Source organism: Solanum stenotomum, chromosome 2 (assembly GCF_019186545.1).
Source record: "Solanum stenotomum isolate F172 chromosome 2, ASM1918654v1, whole genome shotgun sequence".
Taxonomy (NCBI): domain Eukaryota; kingdom Viridiplantae; phylum Streptophyta; class Magnoliopsida; order Solanales; family Solanaceae; genus Solanum; species Solanum stenotomum.
The window spans coordinates 53,865,480-53,892,367 of NC_064283.1; the positions used below are offsets into that span (position 1 = coordinate 53,865,480).

The following is a 26,888-nucleotide window of genomic DNA, read 5'->3' on the forward strand; positions in this document are numbered from 1 at the left end:
ACATAATATCATCCCAACATGTAGACAACCCAAGCAATACTAGTGCAATGCAAAGAATAGAACCCCATAACCCTATTCAAAGCCAAGTATCACATTAAGCGGCCTACTTCATGCATACATTCATAAGATCATATTTCATCATAACTTACCATATTCATAATGATCATACATAACATAGCTTCAACATACATAATTCATAATCATCATAATCATAAGAGAACATTACTACAACCATCTCTTAGGATCCCACAAGTGCAATGTGCAAGAAAAGTCACATACCCTCTCTTACACTATGTAGAAACCCTTAAGAAAGCCCTAGTAAGAGTTCAAACCTTTCATACCTTCATTTACTTTTTACATTAGGGAAATATTGCAATAACCGACATAGACCATGAGAGCTACATGGAATCTGGTATTCTACTCCCACACCGAAAAGAGAGAGTTAACACTTGCCTAAGGTGTAACCATTCGTATATAGCTATCAAGGTGGATCCACTAAGCTAGAGTCCTGTGTGGGCACATAGTTAAGGGTCAAGGAGATTGCTTCTAGAAACCCTAACTTACTAAACGTGGGGGTTTCCATCTCATGAGACAACACCTACCGTGGGTAATCCGGACTTGCTAAACCTGAGGAAACCCATGTGGGGAGCCGGACTTACTAAACGTGAGACCCCCATCTCATTTACATGCCCTTTCGGTGCTAAGCATCAAATTCCCTTTTGTAATCATCTTTAGTCATCACATAAGTTCACATTAGCCTTTACTAGACTCTTATGTAGGCATCTTACCATAATAGCTCATATGTGTTCATAAGTGAGTAACAATCCTTTCACTTTAGAAACACTTAGTAAGTGAGTAAACCTTTCACTTTACATTACACTATAATCATGAGAACGACCTCTCAACCATATAGCAATCATACCATAACATACATGCATACTTCATAGCTAATTCAAGTGTAAAGGGTTAAGGATGAGGAAACTAGGTCATCAACACCACAACAACACATTAGGTATAGCATCATTACAATCTAAGTAATTCACCTTTTATACTTGAGTTCAAAGAAGAACCAACCTTCATACCTTCTTGCCCTTCTTGGGACATACATACTTCAATTACCAATTGATTCATAACCAATACATAATACAAGGTAATTCATGAAGTAATAACATAATCAACATCAATATAAGCAATTGACATATTCCCTTCATAGCCTTCAAGGCTTCATTCAAAGACTCAACCCTAATTTCATAGCAATTATACATAACCTAGGGTAGAATCATCATACAAACATGAATTACATAACATCACATTCAATTCATAGCCTTCAATCAATATCCAACACAAACTAGGGTTAGAATTAGGTCAAGAAGGAGAAACATGGGTCTTATGGGGAATTCTTCAAGAAACCACCAATACAACATAAATTAATCCATAATTGTTCATATAACATCAATCCAAGTCACTTTATAACATCAATTTCACTTTAGAAAGAAGACCCACGTTTTTGGATTGAAACCTAGAAATTGGAGATTTTGAAATTCATCTTGAAGGGGCCTCTTGCAGAAAGGAATCCCAAGAGTGATAAGCAACCATACCTTATTGACGAATTAACCACAAAAATCCGAGTTGAAACCTTGGAAAGTTGGTCTTCTTATTGAAGCTCCAATCTTCTTCAATAGAGTTCTTGAGAAGAGAGAGAGAGTAGAGAAAAGGAGGAACTTTAGGTTTAGATCTTTGGGGTTTTGTGTTTGAGTGATAAAAGTGAGGTAAATTGTCTTTAAAATTATTATATACATGTCCCCTAAAGTACCCTAAATACCCCTCACTTAGTTAGACTCTTTAATGAAGTAAAAATTGATTTCTGAATTTCTACATTTTCGTCGCGGACTTGAGCTATTCCCTGAAGATATTTGGAATTAAATTTTGAGACAGTAGAGTCCGCGACACAACCGCATCGCAAACAAGATTTTTTCTCCTTGGGGGAGCAAGGCCGCAATGCGCACCTATTCCCACCAAGTGCAATTTGCAATCTGCCTTGGTAGATTGCTTGGTCAAGGTTGGGGTCCTCTTTGGGGCCCCTTAGGGTGGCCCCGGTGCGTCGTATTAGAACGTTTTGACCCAATAAACATATATTTACCTAATTTAAACCTTTTTACAAGATTATACCATCATACGACACTCCCAAACCATCCCAACACCTAAGGACACACTAGAACACATTCTTCTCTAGTTTTCGGACGTCAAGGTCGTTTCTTGACGTTTAGACTTTAATCTTCCAAACTAAGTCAATTGCATAAATTTAGGTTTAGAAACATCATTTTAACTATTTTTAAGTCATTATTCATAAGGTGAGGCTTTAACTTAAGTCATAGAATTTTTGGGGTGTTACACTTTGGGTTAGTTTTTGAGTAATTATCTCAAACCACAGAGTTATGTTTTTAAACATATGAGCTAGTATATTTTGGGAATAGTATTGAGCACTGTTATAAGGGAGAGTTCAGAAAACTCCCAGCCCCCATAAACCATGTAGCCACCATGGGTTGAAAAGGGTCATACTTTTTAGATGATTCATTAGTGCTTTTTAGCATAGACTAGTGGATCCACTTGGTAGTCAGGTTCTATACCCTCGACAAGGTATAGGATGGCCCTGACAACGTGAGGAAAAACGTTGTATCATCACAATAGCTCTTAAGTGATGGTTGTCGGTTAGAGAAACTCCCACAAAAGTATTTTGTATTCTTATATACACAGAGTTAATTGTATTTTTACATATAAACAGAGTTTTTTGTATCTTTGCATACAGACTGAGTTACTATTGTATTTCAAAATACACAGAGTTGTTATCCATGTGTCATGGCCCAAGGGTACACCCTAGATGTAACATGGTGTACTAGACCCCGAAAGGCCTAACACAAGCCACTTATCATATCATAACATAAATTACATAGAAATGATGCGGAAATTTTAAAACTTTTCTTTATAATCGAAGTCTTTATAAAAGCAAGTGAAAGTCTTTAACACTTTGTCTCAAACCATCTAATGCAACTTGAATAACTATTTGGGACGCATTCCATAAAAAAGTCTAAAACATAAAAGAAATACATAAAGGTAAAAGTCGATTTATCCTCGATGATATGAGGACTCACCAAATCTTCAACTCCTTTGCTCTTCTAGAAACCTATCCTCAAGAATGGAACTCAAAGTCGCCGGACCCTACATTTGATAAAAATGTAGGCAAGAGTATGCGTTAGAACAAAATGTACTAAATATGTTAGCTAGCATGACATCATAAGAGCATAACACAAGGGTTAGCAAACATAAAACATAAGTCATGAGCATAAGAGACAATAACATGATCATAAGCATAATCTCCAACATAGGCATAATATGAGCATAAGTCAACATAAGGCATAATCCAATAACATAGGAAATACCACATATTTATAAGCTTAGTCCATACTCAAATCCTTTTAACATAAGAGAAACTTCATAAGTAACCTTCAAGTTATACTTGTGTAATGCATAGATGAGACCCCGTAATCCCAACTAGGCTAAGTACCACTCTTAGGCCATCATACCTCTTTATCATATTTGATCTCATCCTCTAGTTTACTTCTCATAGAAAAGGGAATCTCTCACCTTTAGAGAATCATATCATGGAAGGCAACTATAGCAACAATCCATCAAACATACATCATAAAAGAGAAACACTTCTTAGGTAACCATAAGTCATACTTTATGCAATGCATGGATAAGACCCCATAATCCTACCCACACTAAGTAATCCTTTAGGTCATCATACTCTTACTTCTTCGTTGGAAACTAGTCCCTCTCTTTAAACCTTAGAATACTATGAAGTAATTCGTTAAGCACATCTTAGTTCATTATTAAGTTAAACCCTATGAGATACTTCCTTAAGCATGTCTAAGTTCATTATTAAGATGGACTCTATGAGATACTTCCTCAAGCATGTCTAAGTCCATTAATGCTTTTGAACACTTGGAGATACTTCTTCAAGTATGTCTTAGTTCATTGGATACGGAGATTGCTACTAGAAACCCTAACTCCACTAGGTGAAGGCTTCCATCACATGAGACCTAACTTTGGGAAAACCCGGACTCTACTATGTAAGAGTTCCCCCTTTAACTTGGATAGTCCTCACATCAATGAGGTGTAGTTCTCCTCTCAACTTGGTGCCCGGACCCTACCTTGTGTGACTCTCCCTCTCATTGTCAATATCCATTTGGAGCCAAGCATATACCCCTAAGATTCATTATTAAGCCTTGCTCAACATTCATGTCTCATGAAAAAATGTCCTTGACAATACATTAATGTTCGAGTGATTCTATCACTTTATACATTCAAGCATTCATAAGGTAGGTTAGGTGAGTATAGGCTTTTCACCACAATTCTACCTATTAGGCCTCTATTCTCATATAGACTTTACTCTCAAAGCCTTAGAATACATAATTCATCACATTAGTTTTACTCTTAAAGCCTTAATGATCAACATTCATGACTACAAGTCTAACTCTCAAAGCTTTACTTCTTACAATCATCATACATATCTAGATCACAAGACATTCAAGTCACAAGCTTCATCTTTAAGCAATTCTAGTCATAATTCATAATAAAGATTCAATTTCAAGCTTTACTAGTCATGATCCATCATATATACTTTATTCTAGTTCAATTCATGTTTACATGCTTCTATTCATGAAAAATTACTATACATAACATTAATTCTAGAAGATCATCTATGAATCCTCAATCTCCCTTCACAAGGCATAAACCCATATTACTAGAATTTCATCAATTAAACTAGGAGCCATGGAAAACATATAATATCATCATAATATCTTGATTCAATACTAAATCAATCATAAACAATTACTATCCTGTCATGACCCAAGGGTACACTCTAGATGTAACATGGCGTACTTGACCTCGAAGGGGTCTCATACAAGCTCTTAGCATATCACAACATAAGATAATAGAAAAGATACGGAAAATTTAAAACTTTTACCATACAACTGAAATATTTATAAAACGCAAGAGGAAGTCTTACTACACTTTGTCTCAAACCATCTAGAACTCAACTTTGAATTAAACTTTGGGATGCAACCCATACAATAGTCTAAAACATAAAGAAAAGACAAAAAGGAAAGGTGAACAATCCTCGATGCTATGAGGACTCACCAAGTCTTCAACTTCTTGCTCCTTCTAAGAACCTAGCCTTAAAGATAGAACTCAATGTCGTTGGATCCTACATTTGATGAGAATGTAGGCAAGAGTATGCGTTAGTACAAAATGTATTAAATATGTTAACTAGCATGACATCATAAGAGCATAACACAAGGGCTAGACAACATAAAACATAAGTCATAAGCATAAGAGACAATAACATAAGCATAAGCATAATCTTCAACATAGGCATAATATGAGCATAAGTCAACATAAGGCATACATCTTGTGCATAGGAGATACATCATGTTCATGGCATAGTCTATACTTTAGACCTTCATATCGTAATAGTGCTATACTCCTAAGTAACCTCAAAACACACTTGTGCAGTGAATGAATGACAACCCATAATCCCATTCATACTAAGCATAACCTTAAAGTCACCATATTCATACTTACCATTCATTTGGTCTCATTCTTAGCTTACTTCATATAGAAAAGGGAATCTCTCACCTTTATTCAATCATATCATAGAAGGCAATTATAGCAACAATCCATCAAAACATACATTATATAAGAGAAACACATCTTAGGTAACTTTAAGTTATACTTGTGCAATTCATGGATAAGACCCCATAATCCTACCCACACTACGTACTTCTTTAGCTCCTCATACTCATTCTTCTTGGTTGGAGACTAGTTCCCCTCTTTAAGCCTTGGAACACTATGAGATACTCCTTGAGCATACTCTTAGTTCCTTATTAACTTGAACATTATGAGATGCTTCTCAAGCATGTCAAGTTCACTATTAAGATGGACCATATGAGATACTTCCATAAGCATGTCTAAGTCCATTAATGCTTAAGAACACTAGGAGGTACTTCTTTATGCAAGTCTTTGTTATTGGATAAGGAGATTTCAACCCTAACTCCACTAGGTGAAGGCTTCCATCTCATGAGATCTAACTTTGGGAAAACCCGAACTCTACTATGTGAGAGTTCCCCCTTTAGCTTGGATAGTCCTCATATTAACTAGGTGTGGTTCTCCTTTCAACTTGGAGCTCGGACCCTACATTGTGTGACACTCCATCCCATGGTCAATATCCACTTGGCGCCAAGCATACACCCCTAGATTTACTTTTAAGCCTTGCTTAATATTCATGTCTCATGGAAAAATGTCTTTGACAATCAATCCATGCTCAAGTGATTCTATCTCTTTATACTTTAAGCATTCATAAGGTAGGTTAGGTGAGTATAGGCCTTTCACCACAATTCTACCTATTAGGCCTCTATTCTCATATAGACTTTACTCTCAAAGCCTTAGAATACATAATTCATCACATTAGCTTTACTCTCAAAGCCCTAATGATCAACATTCATGACTACAAGTCTTACTCTCAAAGTTTTACTTCTTACAATCATCATACATATCTAGATCACAAGACATTCAAGTCACAAGCTTCATCTTTAAGCAATTCTAGTCATAATTCATCATAAAGATTCAATCTCAAGCTTTACTAGTCATGATCGATGGTATATACTTTATTCTAGTTCAATTCATGTTTACATGCTTTTATTCTTGAACAATTACTATACATAACATCAATTCTAGAAGATCATTTATGAATCCTCAATTTCCCTTCACAGGGCATAAACCCACATTACTACAATTTCATCAATTAAACTATGGTTAGCCATGGAAAACATATAATATCTTGATTCAATACTAAATCAATCATAAACAAGTACTATCCACTCAATTGGAATCATACTCAACACTACCCATAATATATGAAGAAACCCTAGCTAGAATTAGGGGTTTATCTTCACAATTTGGGGAAATATAGGGGGCTCCATGGATGGAAGAATCTATGGATGAATAAGCTAACATACCTTGATTATAAAGCCCTCACAAAATCTTGCAAAAAATGGAGGAATTTGGCCTAGCTTGCTTCTCTTCTTCTTCTTCTTCTTCTTCTTCACTTTCTAGAGAGAGAATTTCTTGGAGGGAATTGGGTTCTTTGGTGAATTGAAAATAATGATTTGGAATCCTTTAATTAATGGTTTAAAAGCTTTATATTGGTGGTCTAGTTACTAATAAAATGACACCACTTTATAACTAATTAATTCTAGAATATTCCCTAACTCTCCAACTTAAACCACCTAAGGACAAGGTTGCCTCACCCACGAGACCCCGACCCACGGGCCGTGCTGGTCATCCGTGGGTGGAGGTACTATAGCTTGGTTGGCAGGCCTTGACCCATGACCCTCCCCTACGGGGCGTGGGTGGACCCACAAGGAGAGAGTCCCCATCGTGGATCACTACCTTGGAGGTAAATTCTGGGGTTGTTTTAGGGTCCTCTTCAAGGACCCTTTGGTTGGTTTTTGGGGAGTCGTACCTTGACGTTTAACCCCTAAACCCCTCATTCTAACTACGGGAAGTCATTTTTACAACTCTAACCCCCACGTAAAGCTCTAGAACCCTTATGTAAGGGTCCAGTTTAACCTACTAGTTTTTTGGGTGTTACGCCATGTTTTTTTAAAAGCTTTTCTTTATATTGCATTTATATTATTTCTTTATATTGAAATGAGTTAGTTGAGTTGAGTTAAGCCTATGTATGTTTTTCAGTTCCTTTAAAGTTTATGTCTTATTTTAGAATTCCCCTCGCATGCTTGTACATTCAATGTATTGATGTCATTGGGCCTGCATCGTTGTTATGATGCAGATACAAGTAACCATGATCAGCATCCAGCCTTTGTTGATCCAGTTGAGCATTCAGAGTCTTGTGGTGAGCCTCCTTGCCTTCCGTAGGATCCCAATTTGCATTGCTTTACTAGTTTTTTAGTTGTTAGGATGATCGAGGATCTTGTGCCGACAACCCTCACAGTTTTAGAGGCTTCATAGACAGTTTATTAGCTCATTTGTCTTTATTCTGTTATTGGCTTATGTTTTGAGACTTGAGTTGCCATCTTGGCTAATTGAATGTTTCTTTTAAAACATTCTAAGTTTATTTCATGAGTTCATCTTTTGAGACTATTTCCTAGTTATTTAAGTCTTCCGCTGAGTAGTAAGTCAGGCCAAGCGTTCTCTTCGGGCCAGCAATGGTTCTCAAGTGCCAGTCCTGCCCAGGGTGTAGGCTCGGAGCGTGACAATGGATTCTTGATTTGTGGTTCAATATTTGAATCTTCTCTTCATCTTAGATAGATACAACTAATTGTATTTGTGTATCAGAAAAACCGATGCACCTATTAATCGATTATAGGAAAATTTTGATATATGGGTAGTTAAAACTACTAGTAAATAGCTAAATATCAATGGGTAGGCTAGATTATAATTGAAATAGCTTTCTCTCGAACAACTATTCCGCTTCAAGTGATTTCTCTCGAACATCAACAAGCATAGCAATAAAGAACAATCCATAACCTTAATACATCTTCTTTCTCGAGCAAGATGTGTATGATTAAGTTTAAGATTCACTATCACGAGTTGAACCCAAATCAACCCAATACCTACAAACCATTAATCAAAAGCTTTGGTTCAAAAACCTCTCTCTCTCGCAAGCTAAGAACACAAAATTAGAACTGCATTTGCAACTACAATTCATAAATTAAACCTCAACTAATGATTAAACTCACTTCAATATAGCATTTAAACTAGTAATTAACAATACTCATAAACTAATTCAACCCATAATCACATCATCACACCCCAAGAATTGGGATTTTAGCCAAGCATCATAAAAAGATAAAAACCATTACCAAATCGATTAGCCATCAACTGGGTAAGAGTAATTCAAATTTTGCAATGCTTCAATTTGCAGAAAATTCGAAACCCACTTGCAAAATCTTCAAATTGAGTCTCAAAACCTTCAAGTCTACCAAGAAACTTAAGAGAAAACTGTTCCAGACTAAAAACTGATTCTAAGATAAAAGAGAACTCCTCAATTTATAGTTCAAAATTCTATTTATAGTTGTCAAAAATTAGCCACGAAAGGCCATTAGGCGAGGTAAGTTGGGTTCGCCGAACCACTCGACGAACCGCCCTTTGCTCTCTTCTATCGCCTTTTTGCATTGTCTCTCAGCATCCTCAAGTCCTGTAACTTTGGGAGATCATTCTTGGCATCGCGAAACTACTCGGCGATTCGTCGACTACCCCTTTTCTGTCGTCGAGTTAGTTTCTTCCCTCAAGGATGGCACACTGGAACTTTAGGCGGTCAAAGTAGCCATTTGGCGACACACCGAGTGCTCTTGGTGATCATCAATCTCGCCTTTCTTCACTTCTTCAGTTTGTTTTGTTCCTTTTTGCTTGCTAGTGTCCTTGCTTTGCTCCTCAATCCATATACCTGGAAATCAAGGCTTTAACATTAGTTTATGGCGCAAATTAAACATTTGAGGACACTAAACCTATCAAACAAAGCCTTAAATGAGTTCAAATCTCTGACTTATCACCTATTATCAAATTATATTTTCTTCGATTGATATAATCAGTTATATCAAATAAACTGTATTTGTATATAAAAAAACTAATACAATTATTATCAAATTGTATTTGTGTATTGTAAAAGGCAGATACATTATTAAAAAAAAATACATTTATATAATTATATATTTAAGGGGTGATACAAACTAGGGAGGGGAAATTAGCAAACTCGTCAAAATTCCTAACATAATTAGCTAAAACATCTACATTTTAAAATAATTATTAAAAATGTCATTATTGTCATTATTGTCATTATTGTAGCAAATACAATGTCTCCTAATATAATTAACTTACTATCCTTTTATTTCTCAAATCAGTTACATAGTTTGACTCTATTACCGGTTAAAAATAAAAAGAAAAAAGAAAAAAAGACCCCACATTCTAATATTCTCTCTAGGTTTTTTTACCCCAAATCTCTCCATTCTCTCTATTGTTTCCACCATTGTTATCTCCTATACTTGTTTAAGAAATTTCTTCGACTTGTACGATTTCAACATTCGGCAATTCTTCGTGCAAATTTGGGTATAATATCTGATTTTTCCCTCTCATACGTCTAATCAAGAGTCGGACCTGCTCCACAACTTCTATGCTTATCGGACTCGGGCGGTTTCCCTGTCGGGTTCCAGATCTCTGCCGCCGCCGCCGCTCTATGAATGGTTCCGTAAAGACTCTTCTTGAATCCATGGAACTTGATGAATCAATTGTCGGATTGAAGTTCTTAATTGTCCATTCATTCTCAATTCTAAATAACCAAAATATAGTTTATTTATGTATTCATTATTTAGGTATTCATGCTAATTGCATATGTAAAAGAATATTTTTATCATATTTTGCTTATTTTGTATTGACAATATCACTTTGTATATCAAATAGTTTGTATTTAGATTTGATTTTGTATTCATCCTAATGGTATACCATCAAGTTTTGTATTTATATTTGATTTCGTATTCATTCTGTATTCTAAATAACCAAAATATAGTATATTTATGTTATATATGTAATCATCCTAATTGCATCAATAAAATAGATTTTGTATTTTATTTTGCTCATTTTGTATTTTCAATATCACTTTATATACCAGATAATTTGTATTTAGATTTGGTTTTGTATTCATTTTCAATTCTAAATAACCAAAATACAATTTATTTATGCATTCCTTATATACATATTCATACTATTTGCATCAGTTAAATAGATTTGTATTTTATTTGGCTCATTTTGTATTTTCAATATCACTCGCAATTTATATTTCAATTACATTTTAAAATAATGACACACAAAATCATATTTAAAGAAGTTCATCCGAATACATTTCAGATAAAATCATATTTAAAAAAGTTCAAACAAGTAAGGATAAAAAACTAAGGGAAATATTTTTACCTTTTTTGAAATATTTTTTCTCCCATGATTCTCTCCATTCTGTTATTAAAAATTTATATTTTTTTAAATTAAATAAATACAATCAGCATTATAACAAATCAAAATATTGACATTTTCAATAAATATTTATTGAAAATTTTCCCTACAAACTATAACTATTTTTGTCATTTGGGCCATGGTGTCTAGTTCTTGTGATTTTGGGCTTTGAAGTCATTTTTCTCTCGGCAACAAGTCCCCTTTTACCAAACCAAAAATTGCAGTGTACTTGTTTTTTTCTTTCATCTCAGCTGCAGCGTGCCTGCTGCTCCCATGGAAGCTTTCACCAACGAAGAGTTCGCAATTGGATGCGCTTTATCCATCAAGACTACTTTAGGTGACGAGTTTGAAGCTCAAGTTATCGCCTATGACAAACCCTCCAACATCCTCGTTCTTCATATCCTTGCTGCAATTTATCTCTTAATTTATTTTCTTTTTGGTTCTTGCGATTTCCTTGACTGTTTGTTTGAAATTACAAGAAGGGGTTTCTGCATCAGGGCCTAAGAGAGACATAAGGCTATTGAAAGCGAACTATATAAAAGAGTTCAGTTTTCTTGGTCAAAACCAAGACCCACTTGATACCAGTAAATGTTATCTTGATCTCAGTAGCCTTCAAGCCAGAGAAGATTCTGCTTTAAGGTTCTTGTTAAATTATTTATGAATTTGTAAAGATAATGAGTTGGAATTTAATGGGTTGTGTATTTGATTAAATTTTGCAGACAAGCAGAGATAGATGCTGAGAGATTCGGGATTGGGGTCACCGCTGAAGCTCAGAATATATTTGATGCTTTGTCTAAAACGTATGTGCCTTCTTATACTTATTGAATCTTAGAAGTAAAGAAGTTAACTGATCTGCCTTATTTGCTTTATTTCCCACTTTGCTTCCTTATTGACTCGAACTACTGATGCCTGGCCTGGAAGTAGAGTATTCTTGCCACTAGAAAAAACTCACTTGTCAAGATGGATTTTTATTTAATGATTGGATTAAATTAACGTCAAATGTATTCGGTTCCCTATTATGTAATATGATTACTATTAATTGTCAACCAGGCATGTTCTGGTTCTCTTTATCCAATAGATGGTGCAGAAATAAGAATGTCTACATCCCCTTTGATACATTCCTATACCTTTACTCCCTTTCCTTCTGTACTTGCCTTGTTGATGCAAAAGATGTGGTATTAGTTCCAAAATACTACTTTCTTATAATGATGAATTGGCTTCTTTCTAAGGGGTTGCCTTTGCCAACTTATAGGCAGTCTTTTCTTATTGTTGTTTCCAACATATAGGTAGTCTAAGTTCCTAATAAAGAGTCTCAGGCTCTCTGCCTGCCATAGGTTAATCATTCATCACCCCAAAAGTTAAAGACAATAGCTTACTTTCCAAATGACTCCCTAGTAAGTTCAATGTGAGATAAGTTTTTCAACTATAGGATGAAGGCAAAAAAGTCACATTAATGTGACATTGGTTTTACCTAAGTAAGAGTTGTGTTGATTGCACTTGCATTTCTTAACTGGCCACTCAAGTAATAATATTACAGCAACATACCCAATATAGTCCCAAGTGGGGTCGGGCGAGGTGTACGCAAAAGGGTTTTGGTAGACCCTCAGCTCAGAATAAGTCTGAAAGAAGCGCAAGATTACAAAACAATGATGAAAACAATGAAGAAAGAAAAGTATTGAGAGTAAACTAGTATAGATAGCCAAAGTAAATTTAACATTAGTAGTAATAGAATCGAAAGATAAGACGGTGCTAGCATAAAAATAATAATACAGATACTGAAACAAATAAATGCTCCGGACTAGAGCCCTGCTCTGTCACAAGGAAGGGAGAAAATGCTTGATAGTATTCAAAATCTTGCTGACTCTTTAAGTTCTCTAAATCACCCAACACGATGTCCATGTACCCTTCTTCGTTCAAGAATCTATGTAAGTATGCCAGTCATCTTCATCTAATGTGTGCATCTTTCACTAGCACTTTACCGTCCTCATCTTTGATGCACTTCATTTGATCCAAGTCTCAACCTTCCTCTCTCTCACCTTGAGGAGCCTGTACAACTTCTTATCCCCGCTTTTGTCTCTTAGCTCAACATACATGCGTTTGAAAGTTGTCGATTTTTGCCAATGGAATCGCTAACTTCACGTCCTTTTTCATCGCCTTATACCTTACCATGTTCGTCCACCTCTCCTTCTCGTCTTCTCTCCACCAATTAAGCATAAGAAGCCTTCTTTGCTTTCATTTGCCTTGTACTTTCCATTCCATCCAATCCACTCGATGACCACAAAAGTTGCCCTTCGTAACCCTTATCACCTCTCTTGTTGCTGTCTTATCCCACGTGTTGTTCGCATCTCCACTACTCCCCCAAACCCCCGTTGCCATTAACTTCTCCTTTATCTTTTAGGCTTGGGCAGGGGTCAAGCAACCCCATTTGATCCTCGATCGATTATACGAAGTCTTCTTCTTCCCCTTCCTCTTAGTTTCCAAGTCCATCACTTGGGGTTTATGCTGGGTAGTAAGATTCTTTGAGTAAAATCCTCTGAGTTTGTAGAGATTTGAGGTAGCTCATTGATTCTTTATAGTTGTAGAAAAGTCCTTTGAGCTAAGAGATCCGGGAAGTAGCTCATAAATGTTGTATGAGCTATGGAGAGGAAGAGAAACTTTTTATGGGCAGCACAGTGCAAAAAACATGCTAAATCATGGGAAGGGTCGCACCCCAATGCTAGCATTAGTGGCTGCTTCTACGACTTGATCCCATGACCTATAGGTCACACAGAGACGACTTTATCGTTTCTCCAAGGCTCCCATTCAAAGAGAAACTTTTTATTAAAGAAGGGTTAAATTCAACTTCAACATTATATGATAGCTATGTAGGTGATTGGTTTCATATTGTAAGGGATTGGAAATGTGTAGAAGATAAAGACTAAGAACACATAAAATGCAAGACTGTGCAAAAAGTTTATATAAATGGTACATGCTTTACCCACCTGGGAATTCGCTTATATGAGTTTTGGATACTCAATTTTGGGTTAAGATGAAGGAGGAGGATTTCTGTAAGGTAACAGTCTGGGTAATATTAGTTGGACATGTTAAGTAGAAAAGCTAGATAGAAAATTGGAATTTTACATTAAGGAGAAATCTAGAAATTTAGTTACATTTAAGAAATGATTGGGTCAGGAATTTATTCGAGCCTTAAGTAAAAGGGTAGAAATTCTGTTGTTGCTCTTTTGAGAAGTGGAAATAATTGACATTTGAGTTTTGAATATAAGGAGAAATTGTTTTGGTTGGGAAGTGGATGATACGGTAACATGATATAAGTTTGGCATCATTTATAAATGATAAAGATGATCTTTTTGGTCTGGACTGTGCAGAAAAAATGGCTTTTACAATCAAATCTTACGTCGTCTTGGTTCCAATAGCACATTATACTCCTCTTTACGCTGGAAGGATATATTGTGGTCCAAGGTGCCATTTAAAGTGGAGTGTTTTTGCTAGGTTTTGGTTCATGATGACTGTTTAACTCAAGCAAATTTGCAGCAAAAGGTTTTCATATGTGCAGCAGGAGCATCTTTTGTGAAAGAGATGTTGAAGAAAGTACGAATTGGTTTTGTTACTTTGAAGTCACATGGCAACTTTGATAGTTATTTTTCAACATTGTGGGGTTAAGGATTTTCCTAATAGTTATTTTTCAACATTGCTTACAGACCATGCCTTTCTCTAACCTAATAACAAGTATTGCCTCCCTCCCTAACTCTATTAGTGGACCCCTTCTTTTGTAATACGTAGTCTTTCATGGCCCAATTATTATAGCAATGTTCTCTACCATAGAATTCAGACCAAAATGTTGTTCTCATGGCCATTATTGTTGCTCAGTTCCTAAAAAAAGGGGGATTGCTCATCCCTCAAAAGAGTACATCTGAGGTACAATATCATCCAACTCCTTTTACTAGCCAGGATAGCACGTAATGACTTTCTGTGATAGGGGCTTGCTTTTTTAAGCTTAGCCCAATCTATACAAGGTGTTGCACGCTTTCTCTTAGCCACTAGAGGCTTATGTAGTGGCCTTCATTCATATGTGCTCCTCCTTGCCCCCTACTTAAGAACCCAAAGGTCTTCTTTGGATGTTGTCGTGACGCTTTCGTTACAAAGGTTACCATGGTCTTGGTTTGTTGTGGCCAAACCAGCTAGTCTATTTCCTCTTTTTTTTGCTCCTTAAGAAAGACGACTTAAAACTTGCTATTAGGACAGAGAAGAAAATTAAGGGGTTAATGCCAAAAGATCAAAGAGACATTTCTTGATCAAAATCACAAGGTATTAGGAGCAAGATCTCTAAGGATACTACGAAGTTGGTTGACCGAATTGATTTAAAAATTGTAGCAGGTCAATCAGAACACATGCTCAATTGCAGGCATGGAGGTCTGAGTTAAGTTAGAAAATTATTCGATAATTTCAGGTGGTACAATTGGATGTAACTAGAGTAAGGTGAAGAAAATCACTTCATACAACCAGCATGGGAAATCGTCACATGACTTGATCTCGAAACAGTTCATGAATAGATGCATGAATTACATGAACTGAATACCTCAATAGCGAGACCATAAGTACACATCAACTCTTGAACAAACATGTAGGAGTACAATTCGAAGACTTTGAAGGAAGCACATGCCTTTAGTTGAATAATATAGAAAAAATATGCAAGAAAAAAGAAAGGAATACAATTTATATAAGTTTGTGAACACAAAGAAAAAAGAGATTCAGGGAGCTAAGGAAGTTGGAATTCAATGTAGTACATTGGAATCTTGAAGCACCACCATGAACGCTCTTACACGTCTTCCTATGGCGTAGTAAGGCACCATCTTGAGCTAGGATCGAACTCTCCATGTGATTCACATTTGCTAAAGTTTTTTTGAAAAAACAAGTATTTTTGGTCAGCTTCATTGTTAAATAGGCTCATGCTTTTATAGCTACTCGATTAGTTATGACACCTACTGCATTATTCCAAGGATGTCCTTATGTACCGTTAATAACCGAAACAATAGCTCCAGAGGAAGAAACAAATAATTCTTATTATCAATGAAACAAAGATAATATTTTGGAAGTCTTGGGGCATGTTGGAATGTCAAAGGATTGAACACCAAAGAAAAGAGAAGTTGTTAAGATTGCTTGCATAGAAATGAAAAGCTAACTTGAATGAAAACTTGGCCAACAAACCTATTGTACAACACAGAAAAATAATTAATTTAGGAACTGGAGTAGATCGAACACTAATATGTGGTAATAGATTGTTCTTGGGTGAAATCAAAAGCTAGTGGAAATAGTGGAGGCATGTAATCATTTAGAGCCAAAATAGTGTAAATGTTAGGAGAATGAAAAACATCACTATAGACAATAAAATTTGTGTCGAGAAAATAACAATCAAGACTGAAAATATCGCAATAATCAAAATATTTGATTTAAAATGTATGAGTGTTACAATCTCTATGAATCATGTAAGTCTTCTTTTCGACTATAAATTCAAAGGTTTTTGAGCTTTATCTTGAATTTGGTGGACTTGTTATTGATTTGTATTCGGATTCAAGCCTTTGAGCTTGATCTTGAATCTTGATTAACTTGTGCTTGATTTGTATTTCAAGGGTCTTTGATCTTGATGTTGAATCTTGATCTTTAGAACTTGTAGATGAATGATTGTATATTCTTTCTGATTCGTATTTGAATTCAAGGGTCTTTGAGCTTGAATCATGAATCTTGATTCTAGAACATGTAGAGAAATGCTCGAGTCTTGAATGCTAGTAGCTTGTAGGGAACTCTGCCACATTTGATCCTCGAGTACTCTTTGGCTTCTTGTTAGAATTCTAGTGGATAATCTGAATTATGAGGACCCCTATTTATAGTTGTAGAATTGAGGAGTTGTGATGAGGACATGTTTCTTTTGTGGCCAAACAAATTTAAGTGATGTGACGATATTTGATTGGTTGGAACATATCACTTGTACACACGTGACACACTCTCGTAGGCCTTTGACTTGACTAGGCATGTTGTGGCATGACCCTATTGGCTTTTCGTGTGATGTGGCGTGCCACGTCATTTGACACGCGACACGAAATTAGGCCTTTAAGATGACATCTTGGGTTTAGCATAGTGGGCTCATCATTTGTAGCCCAAATCAATGAACTATCAATGAAATTGGACTTTCATTAAATCCGTATTTAGTGGACTTAAATAATTAATCCAATTATATTGATTCAAATATTTATTTGGATTAATATATTTTGAATTATATAATTCGAAGTTTTTGGAATTTAATTTCAATAAAATTTCATCATCCCCAAATGGGCCCCACTTCAAGACTTGTCGGAATGTCTAAACTTTTTGTAAATAGGCTTTAAGTATTGATTTGAGTGTCCTTAATAGCACGACTTGTTTGTGAATATTAAACCATTACAGATCAATGCATTCCATATTAACTAAGAATATATATGACTTGAATTACATGTCCATTTGATATCTTTGTGGCACTTTTGATCCATGTTAGATTAATAGCGAATTAATTCACTATGCATGGCTCCCTCAGATTGTCTTATGGCTAGGAAACTTCACTGCCTAGCTTTCTTACCCATATGAAATTAAGAGACTCCATTAGTATTAGGAAAGTGTACAACACAAAACATACACAGGTTGTAACATTTTAAAGGAGTCAAATTGTAGAAACCTAATTCGAATTGGAGACTAGCTGTGGTAGTTGTTTTTGGATCTCTATAAATAGGGATATATACCATCATATTTTCCCATTGATTTCTTGGAGGGGCACACATCTACAACGTTCTTGGTGAGTACTCTTTGAGCCTTTGATTTTTTAATTTTTTTTTGTGTGTATTTTTCCCTTCTTGCAAGCCAATGGAAATAATAATTATATTATGGATGTCATACCATGGAAAGTTTTATCATAATACAAGAATTTAATCTTAAGATGTGAAGGGATGTATTTATCGCCCTCGTCTTGAGATTGCAAAGGCTTTATGAAATATTGAATATTAGAGCATAAGATGCAAAGGGACAAATTTTGTCCACCTTAAGGCATGAGAATTTAGTGATCATTTTTAAGGATAAATCCGTAAAAAGTCAAGCTTAAGGTGCAAACTGCAAAGGGATGGACACTCTTCCTACCTCTAAGAAAGGTAAATTTAATGGTATTCTTAAGGTGCAAAGGGATAGATGCTCGTTCCTACCCTAAGTAAGGTAATATTATGGTGCAAAAGGATGGATACTCATCCCGCTTTTAGGTAATAATCATAGAGCGCAAAGGGATGGATATTCGTCCCTATCCTAAGAATGGTAAAGAGTTCACTTGTCAAGATTTTTGTGTCGGTCGTTGTATGCATGAATTTCATCCCTAATGACTTCTTCTATCCTTTGCAGTTTGAAGAGATAGTGATTGTCAGACACTACACCCCCTCCACCAAACTTAGGTATCTTGTAGTTAAAACTCAAGGTGGGGTGGGGTAACTTGATTCTTGACTACTTCACTAGTTGGTCGGTATGTGAGTTTGTGGTCTTCTTTAAAGAACCCATTTTCTATGGCAAGTTGGACTTTGGTGCAAACTCGCAATTCTAGTTAGTCGTTGCCAGATCATACCATGCTCACACTGCTACTCCACTTTTGAGCTTAGGTCGTTGCATAATTCAAGGAGAGATACACTGGGAAGATGTGATGACGGTCGTAGGAGAGTATTGCCACTTTCCAGGGTATTGGGAGTGGACTGAAAATATATCGGTAGGAGCAAAGAAATCTTGGGTACAACACAAATTTATGATGTTTTTGTGTCACTTTTCACTTATGACCGTAATTCAGCTATTTTGCAAGCATTTTATGAAGCTTGGTGCCCCAAAACGGACACACTTTCTTACCTCTATCAGAGAATTATCTATTTCTCTATGGGATTTACATACTCTTAGAGGCCTACCAATTTGAGATATTTTTATGAGAAAGTGGTGCATGAGGCTATGGAACTTATAGGTTTAGATGAAAAGAGTGCAAGCTATGTTTCTCGAACTTGTGCATATTTGTTTGCAACCTCTCAGATCTTCGGAGAGCTAACCAAGAAATATTATTTGGCAAGTGGATAAAATTTTGGTGTAAGAAACCTCGAAGGTATGGACCTGCTCCTGAGACAGAAAAATAATTATGCTCGCCTCAAATTGACACATAATCATAGCAGGGGCTTTCCTGATGTAGCAAGATGGTCACATGCTTAAGGAGGAGTATTTTCTAAGCTTGGGGTGGAACATGATAAAAGAGATGACACAAATCTGTTAGCTTTCTTATCTTGTTGGTTGTCAGCTTTCGTTCCCAATAAGGAAGGTTACTTCATTCGTCTAGGGACTTTCAAGATGGCAAGTGGGCGGAAGGTCAGCACTGCAATTCCTTCATTGACTAGTATCTACAACAGCCTAAATAAGATCTCATCTTCATCGCAACTTGATCAAATTAGTTTGTTTCACCATTCACTTTGTTTATGAAACTTTCTCATTATTTCAAGACTCATTACGCATGTGCCAATGGGTCCTATGTTCCCACTATGGTGGTATACTTCAGAGAGGGTGGTGCAAGGTACTTAGAAGAGAATGATGCGAGAAAATGTATCCATGGTGGGGAGAACTTGGTTCTGGACCTCTATCATGCTGGGTAAGACGCACCCTTACTGTTATGTGGATAATGATATTGAGCTAGAGTTGGAGTCAAGTCACTCCATGAGTATTTGCTTCAACTATCTTCTCTTATATGTAAAAAATCATTTATCATCGAGCCATATAGTCCACATCACTTTAGTCATCAATTTGGATTTTATCAGGACATCCCTGGCAATATGAGGAATGACAGCTGCAGTGTCTCTTTGGACAAAGGACTTGTGTTTTTTAGGATTGCATGATGGGTCAATCTGCGTTACGAGCAACTTTTCCGTCAATCACGCCTTATGCAGGAAATTTCTTTTGAGCTGACTCAAACTTGGTGGAAGAAGACTCGTGGGAATTTCCTTGATGATCACTTGCAGACTTTAGTGAATGTTGTTGGACCAATTGTTGTCACACATTTGTAGTGTGTATAGATGAAGTCCTTAATAATATGGATGTCAAGCATGTCCAAGTCTTATCAAAGAGGTGATTAAGATCTTTATGGTGAACTAGTATCTCTTAGGTTGCTTGGACATGTTTTTACTCTCGCCAACAACGGTCCCCACTGCCACTCTCACTCTAGTCTTGAGGTTACCCACTGCTTGACATCTCTCAAAATTAAGGACTTCATCCTTTGCACACTTCATTAGAGCCCTCTAAACATGCAACAACAATCGGTCCAACAACATTCACTAAAGTCTGCAAGTGATTGTCAAGGAAATTTTCACGAGTCTTCTTCCACCAAGTCTGATAGTCAATTCCAAAGAACTTTCCTACATTAGGCGTGATTGAAGGAAAAGTTGCTCATGACTCATCATACGAATCTGCCAAAATTCAAGTTCTTTGTCCAAAGAGGCATTGCGAATGTCATTCCTCATGATATCAGGGATATTCTAATAAAATCCAAACTGAAGCGATGTGGACTATATGACTCAATGATGAATGAAATTTATATCTAAAAGGGAGATAGTTGAAGCAAATACTCATGAAGTAACTTAATTCTGGCACACTATCATTATCCACATAAAAGCAAGGGTGCGTCTTATCCAGCATGGTAGAGGTCCAAGCCAAGTTCTCCCCACCATGGATGCATTTTCTCACGTCATTATTGTCAAATTACCTTGCACCACCTTCTTTAAAGTATTAACCCATTAGCGAATGTGTAATGAGTCTTGAAATAATGAGCAAGCCAACCATAAACAAAGAGAATGGAGAAGCAGACTTTAATTTGATCAAGTTGTGATGAAGATGAGACGTTATTTAGGCCGTCAAGGCTAACCTTCTGCCCACTTGCCATCTTGAAAGTCCCTGGACGAATGAAGTGACATTCTTTATTGACAAGAACAAAAAGCACACAACCAATAAGATAAGTAAGCTGCCAGATTTGGAGAAAAATGGTCCTTCATGTTTAGGGGTTGAATTATTTTGATCCTTGATATGTACCATTTGATTGAAATAGTCCTTAATGTATGTAAAATGGGTATCATTTTGGTCCTGAACCCTAAATTTGACTATCCTCTGTTAAAAACTAATGTTCCATACCAACACTCATCTCTCTCATCTCCTTGCCCGCTCCTCTCTGGTTCTTCAGAGCATGTTCTTCCTCAATAATAGAGAATTTCTTATGTGGTATACTGAAAATACACCAGACTCAGTGAAGGTGCATAAAAACCTCACCTATTGATTTCATCCTTTGTTAAATTAACCAATTAGCTAATCCAATTCATAAATCATTCAATTCACCCAAAAAAGATTATAAATTAATAGTAATAAAATAATAGAGAATTTCTTATGTGGTTGTATTATCCATAAGCATGGATATGCTACAGCTCTGTAACATTATATTTCAAGTTTTATTCTGTGTATCGTCCTTGAAGGGATAACTCTTTTTAAATATATTTTTTTGAATTCAACGAAAGTATTGTCATTCATATCATTAACAGAAAATGGAACAAACTGCTCAAATAATTAAGTACCATTGAAATTTTGTAAAAGAAGATGAAGTGTTGACAGTGTAAAAGTAGCAAAAAAACTAATGGGAATGTAAAATTTATCTATATTAGAAATTAATGAACAGAAAATAGAAGAAAGTACAAAAATGAAATGAGATGATTTAATGAAAATAAAACTAATTTAGGAAGAGGATTCAGTTAAAGAGAAACAGAAAGGGAGGCAGAGCATTGGAGAGAAATGAGTTTGGGAAGGAGAAGAGGGAGATGAGCTTGGGAAGGGGACGTTAGTTTTTAACGGAGGATAGTCAAATTTAGGGTTTAGGACCAAAATGATACCCATTTTACATACATTAAGGACTATTTCAATCACTTGGTATATATCAAGGACCAAAATAATCCAACCCCTATACATGAAGGGCCATTTTGATCATTTTCTCGTCTCTTTAATCATGTTTCAAAAAAATTACCCCCCCTTCAGCATGTGACCATCTTGTGGGCAATTTTTCCACTTTGCAACCCAAAATATCAGTAGAGAATGTTTGTCACATCCCTGATAGGATATAAAGTGCTCTTTCCCCAATTAACTTTCAAACCTACAAAAGCTTCAAAAAACAATAAAATTTATTTGATGAATCGAATATCACCATGTCATCTGCATCAAGTAGATGGCAGATCTCTTAATATCACCATTGTTTCCACTAATCTGAAAACCTATGATCCATCTGTTCTGAGTACCAATCCTTTCAAACTATCAAATCCATCCATTACCAGGATAAACAAAAGGGGTGATTTAGGATTACCCAATCTGATTCCCTACCTAAAGAGAAAAAGCGCACAGGTTCTCGATTTACAAGAATGGAGATTCTCACCATGCTTATGCAAAATTTTATCCATTCCAATTCCCTCCTATCTTTCTCCAAAACTCATTTGTCTCAAGGTGTTCAGTAGGAAACCCCAATTTACATGATCATATGCCTTTTCAGTGTCCAACTTGCACATTACCCAAGAGATGTTCCCTTTCAACCTGGAGTCGACACATTCACTTGCAATGAGAGCAGCATCCATTATTTGTCTTTCTTTAATAAAGGTCATTTGGTTTTTGTTGACAAACTTATCAATCACCCTTTTCAACCTTTTTGCCAGTGATTTTGTTATCACCTTATAAACTCCAGTAATCAGACTTATTGGCTTGAAGTCTTTTAGTTCTGCATCATCGGCTTTCTAGGGAATGAGTGCTACAAAAATAGCATTAAAGCTCTTCTCAGTCTTCTGTCTAGCATAGAATTCATGTATAGCCTTTATAATATCCTCTTTCAAGATCTCCCAAAAAGACAATTTAAAGGTCATGAGGATAGTATTTTTATCCCCCTGCTTCAGCCACTGGATTCTTGGATCTTTGCCTCCACCTTATTTCTTCATTGCAGTGAGCAATTTTCTGTTGGTTTATGTTTGAGTCCTAGGAAATGTGTAGCTTCTTCAAATTGCAAATGAAGAAATATGTTTGGTGTTTAATCCTTCTAAGTGCTGGTGACCTTCCAATATCTTTTTTGATCTCCTCTTCCTTCTTTTCGTACTTATTGTTCGCACTATCAAATATGATAACTCTCAATTTATCAGCTTGAAATCTCATAAAACATAAAAATAGCCAGTTCCGGAAGAAGCAAATTTTGTCACTGCTGTTCCCATATTTTAAGGCTTAAGGCCTGCAATTTAACCCAGCCATTTGTTCAAATGTCTTCTGACACTCAGAATTTGCACATCCTGTAATCCTTAAAATCTCCACCTTTTTTGCCCAAGTGCTAGTGATTTTTTTTTCTTCTGCTGAGCAGGGTAGGGAAAAATCTTGAGCTACCTGTCGTTAGAAATTCCGTAATAACTGTTGAAAGAAGGAGAAGGTCATTAAGTCGTACGCTATTTAGGCCTAAATCTTGATAGGTTCAACATACTTAACCTAGTTAACAGCTCACCCGCCACCCCACCCCACATTATACTGGTGCCAGCTGGCTGTAATTGAATTTACTGTTTGAGATTATGGTATAGATGGAAAAATGGCAAAAAAGAAAGTATTCACCTTACAACTACAATGACTTAGGTAAATCTATGGATTGATTCCTCTTCTCTTTTTTTTATTTGTTGTGATGAAGTGAGCTTATATCAGATGTTTACTAGGGGAACTCCAGAGTGGCAGTAGCAGGAGTGAAGAAGCTGTGGTTGTGGCACCCAACTTTGTCCCATTTATGTTGGCTGAAGTAGTTTGAGCTTGTCACTAAGTGGTGTCTAGGTGTGAGTTCTCTGGCTTGAGTTGTAAGAAAAACATGGGTCACTTGTTAGCATGAGAATAACATTTGGCTTTCTGGGACTAAAATACTAAGTTAATTGATCTGCGAATATTCCATGACAAATTAAGAAGTTGATATATATTTTTTGATAGAGAGAAGAAAGTTGGGATATTATTTGGCTGAAGACAAATCAATTGTTGATTCATTTTGGTGGTTCTCATTATAGAAGTGTTTGTTTTAGATTCTAATGGCAATTTCAGACTTTTAGTGGCTAAATTAGTTCTTGTGGGTCATGTTATATCCTTGCTGATTCGTCTATAAGGAAGTCGACATTTGACCCTCTTAAATTTTATTAATGGAATTTCACTGACCAAAGATGAGATATAAAGGGAAGCTTAATCTGATGCAAGGATAACAGTTGAGAATAGGTTTCACACGATACATAGATCGTAGCAATCCATAGAGCTTGGGATTATTCATCCAACTAGGTAATTGAAATGGATTTCTGTCCTTGTCTAGCGAATATCCAAAATTTTATTTACAATTTATGTTCTTTTGAAACAATATGGAGGTATGATAATAAGTACATATTAATCCTTCGGGGTGGCCCAGTGGTTTGGGCTTGGGACTTCCATGTTGGAGGTCTCAAGTTCGAAACCCTTTGCCATCAAAAGCAAGGGGTTTGCCTTTTGGGTCGAGCTCGTCGCACCGGGATTGCCTAGTGCATGTTACCTTTCCTGTGTGGTTTGCGAGCTATTGCATAGGAGCGGGAGTTTTACCCTGTGCGCACCCAAAGGATGGCGGTTGTGGGTTTCTCGTCATCAAATAAAAATAAGTACATATTAGTGAAGTACCTATCCAGAAAACTATGTATAAAGGACATTGCAGTATCAGTCTCCTGTGTTTTTGTACGAGCATGTAAACTGTGCTGCGCATATGTAGGATCCCAGTTTTGGTGACAAGGATATCTTCTGTGAAATTTGATGTCACTGTTCATGTAACCAGGTTGCCTGTGCGCTGGGACAAAACTGTGATAGTTGTGATGAATGAGGTGCGTGTTAGCAGTCCATACCTTCCCGAATCTGTTGCTGGAGGCACTCCTGCTGCTAATGAAAGAGTGCGGAAAGTGGTAAGATACTTGTGTATATTCTGAAATCAAAGAAAAACTAATCTTTTTTTTGTGGTTACTTGAATTCATTCATCATGGTTTCTTCATTCAGCTTGAATTGGAGAGGAAGAGGTTGCAATCCCGTAATACTGGACAGTGAGGATTCCTTTTTGTTCGTCTGAGGTATTCTTTGGATCGGTGTCCTGCTGAGGAAACAAATACCAAAGGCTTTAGCAAAACTGGCCATATAAGTAGCATCCTACTTGAGCGAAGATGTATTGTGTCTCTACATCTGTAAGAGATTTCGACTTGGGAAAATTTTAGTGATGGGAGTTGCTCTATCCCTCACCCCCATCCCCAAAGAAAATACAAGTTTTTTTTTTCTCATTTGCCTGTAAAATTAAGGTAATTTAAATGTGCCATATTATGATTACAAGGTTGATAACTTGAGGAAATGGTGTCGTCAAGTAGAAACACAGCTTTGGGGGTGAGGATATGATGAAGTTTTATTTATCTAATCAAAATTTGTTTGTTTGATTTTCTTTGCTTTTTTTCGTTTCCCCCTTTATTTGGAGGGTAAAACGACATTGCCTGTTAGAAAGCAACTGAGATCTGATATACTCTACCGAGTATAAATGTTATGCGTTGTTGCCTGTAAAAAAGATTTACAACAAAAGATCACTCAGAAAGCAGCTCTAGGTTTATTAGACATTAATTGATAACCTTAAAAAGGCAATGTTTTACAATGAGAGATACATTGATGGTGTAAGAAAATCTTGACAAAGTGGTGTATATAACTCAAAAAACCTATATAACTATTGAAAGAGGAATCAGGTAGATGGGAACATTGTTGCTGAGGAGTGAGTACATTGGTGATGAGGCTAGAATTACATTGTTTATTTGAAATAACAAAAGAACATTAAATTAATGAGAAAAGACACGTGAAAATTCTTACAATAATTGTTCTCTTGTTTGTTTTTGTTCTTCGTCCTTGATTTTATCATGGTATCAGACCCATATTAATAAGGATATAGAAAATCCTACATTGTGTGATCATGACCGAAGAAAACGGTAAAGGGATTGATGCAAAAGAGGAGATTAGTCAAAGGAAGACGATTTCTCCATACGACATCACGTCAACTGATAACCTTGGGATTGTGATAACACCAGTCCAATTGATGGGTGAAAACTATGAAGAATGAGAAAGATCCATGAGGATGGCCTTACAGGCAAGGAATGAATTTGGCTTTATTGATGGAACTACAAAAAAGTCAAACGAAGAATCTTTGGATCTTGAAGATTGGTGGACTATTAATTCTTTATTGGTAGCATGGATTCACAATACCATTGAACCAATTTTTGGGAACATTTGTGGCTGATAATGATCCTAGTAATTAACAATGGTCGTTGAGGGTAAACAGAAGACATGACCATTGTTAATTACTACAGGAAACTTACTAAGTTGTGGGAAGAATTGGAAAATTATGAGCATATCTCAATGTCCACTTGTGTGCAAGTGTTAAGTGTACGTGCAACTTGGGATCAACTTTGGAAATCAAGACAGAAGAAAAGTACATCTCTTCCTTGTGGGATTATATGAGACAACATATGGAATAGCAAGATCCAACTTGCTGGCTCAGGACTCGTTGTCGACCTTGAACAAAATTTATTCAAAGTTGGTACATGAATAATAGGTGAAAGGGATTTGCTTGGAACAAAAGGATACTCTAACCGTGATCAAGGTGAAGGGAGAAATAAGAACTGGAATGAGTTTGTTCACATTGCAAGAAATATGGGCATGAC

The 26,888-nt window shown here is 36.2% G+C and overlaps 1 protein-coding gene and 1 long non-coding RNA gene across 2 annotated transcripts in view; both read left to right on the plus strand.

The window, feature by feature from the left end:
- The window catches only part of LOC125854741 (uncharacterized), a 199,390-nt gene that overhangs the window by 107,003 nt on the left and 65,499 nt on the right, over positions 1 to 26,888 (plus strand). The window lies entirely within an intron of this gene.
- Positions 11,272 to 25,616, plus strand: LOC125854737 (uncharacterized). Its single transcript, XM_049534318.1, has 5 exons — positions 11,272 to 11,478; positions 11,558 to 11,721; positions 11,802 to 11,882; positions 24,983 to 25,106; positions 25,198 to 25,616. The coding sequence occupies exons 1-5, from the start codon at positions 11,356 to 11,358 to the stop codon at positions 25,243 to 25,245; spliced, it is 540 nt and encodes a 179-aa protein (XP_049390275.1). The 5' UTR covers positions 11,272 to 11,355; the 3' UTR covers positions 25,246 to 25,616.

Coding starts and splice junctions, on each gene's coding strand:
- LOC125854737 (XM_049534318.1), top strand. CDS start 11,356: ATGGAAGCTTTCACCAACGAAGAGTTCGCAATTGGATGCGCTTTATCC. Junction 11,479..11,557: donor CCTCCAACATCCTCGTTCTT/CATATCCTTGCT, acceptor TGTTTGAAATTA/CAAGAAGGGGTTTCTGCATC. Junction 11,883..24,982: donor TTTGATGCTTTGTCTAAAAC/GTATGTGCCTTC, acceptor TCATGTAACCAG/GTTGCCTGTGCGCTGGGACA.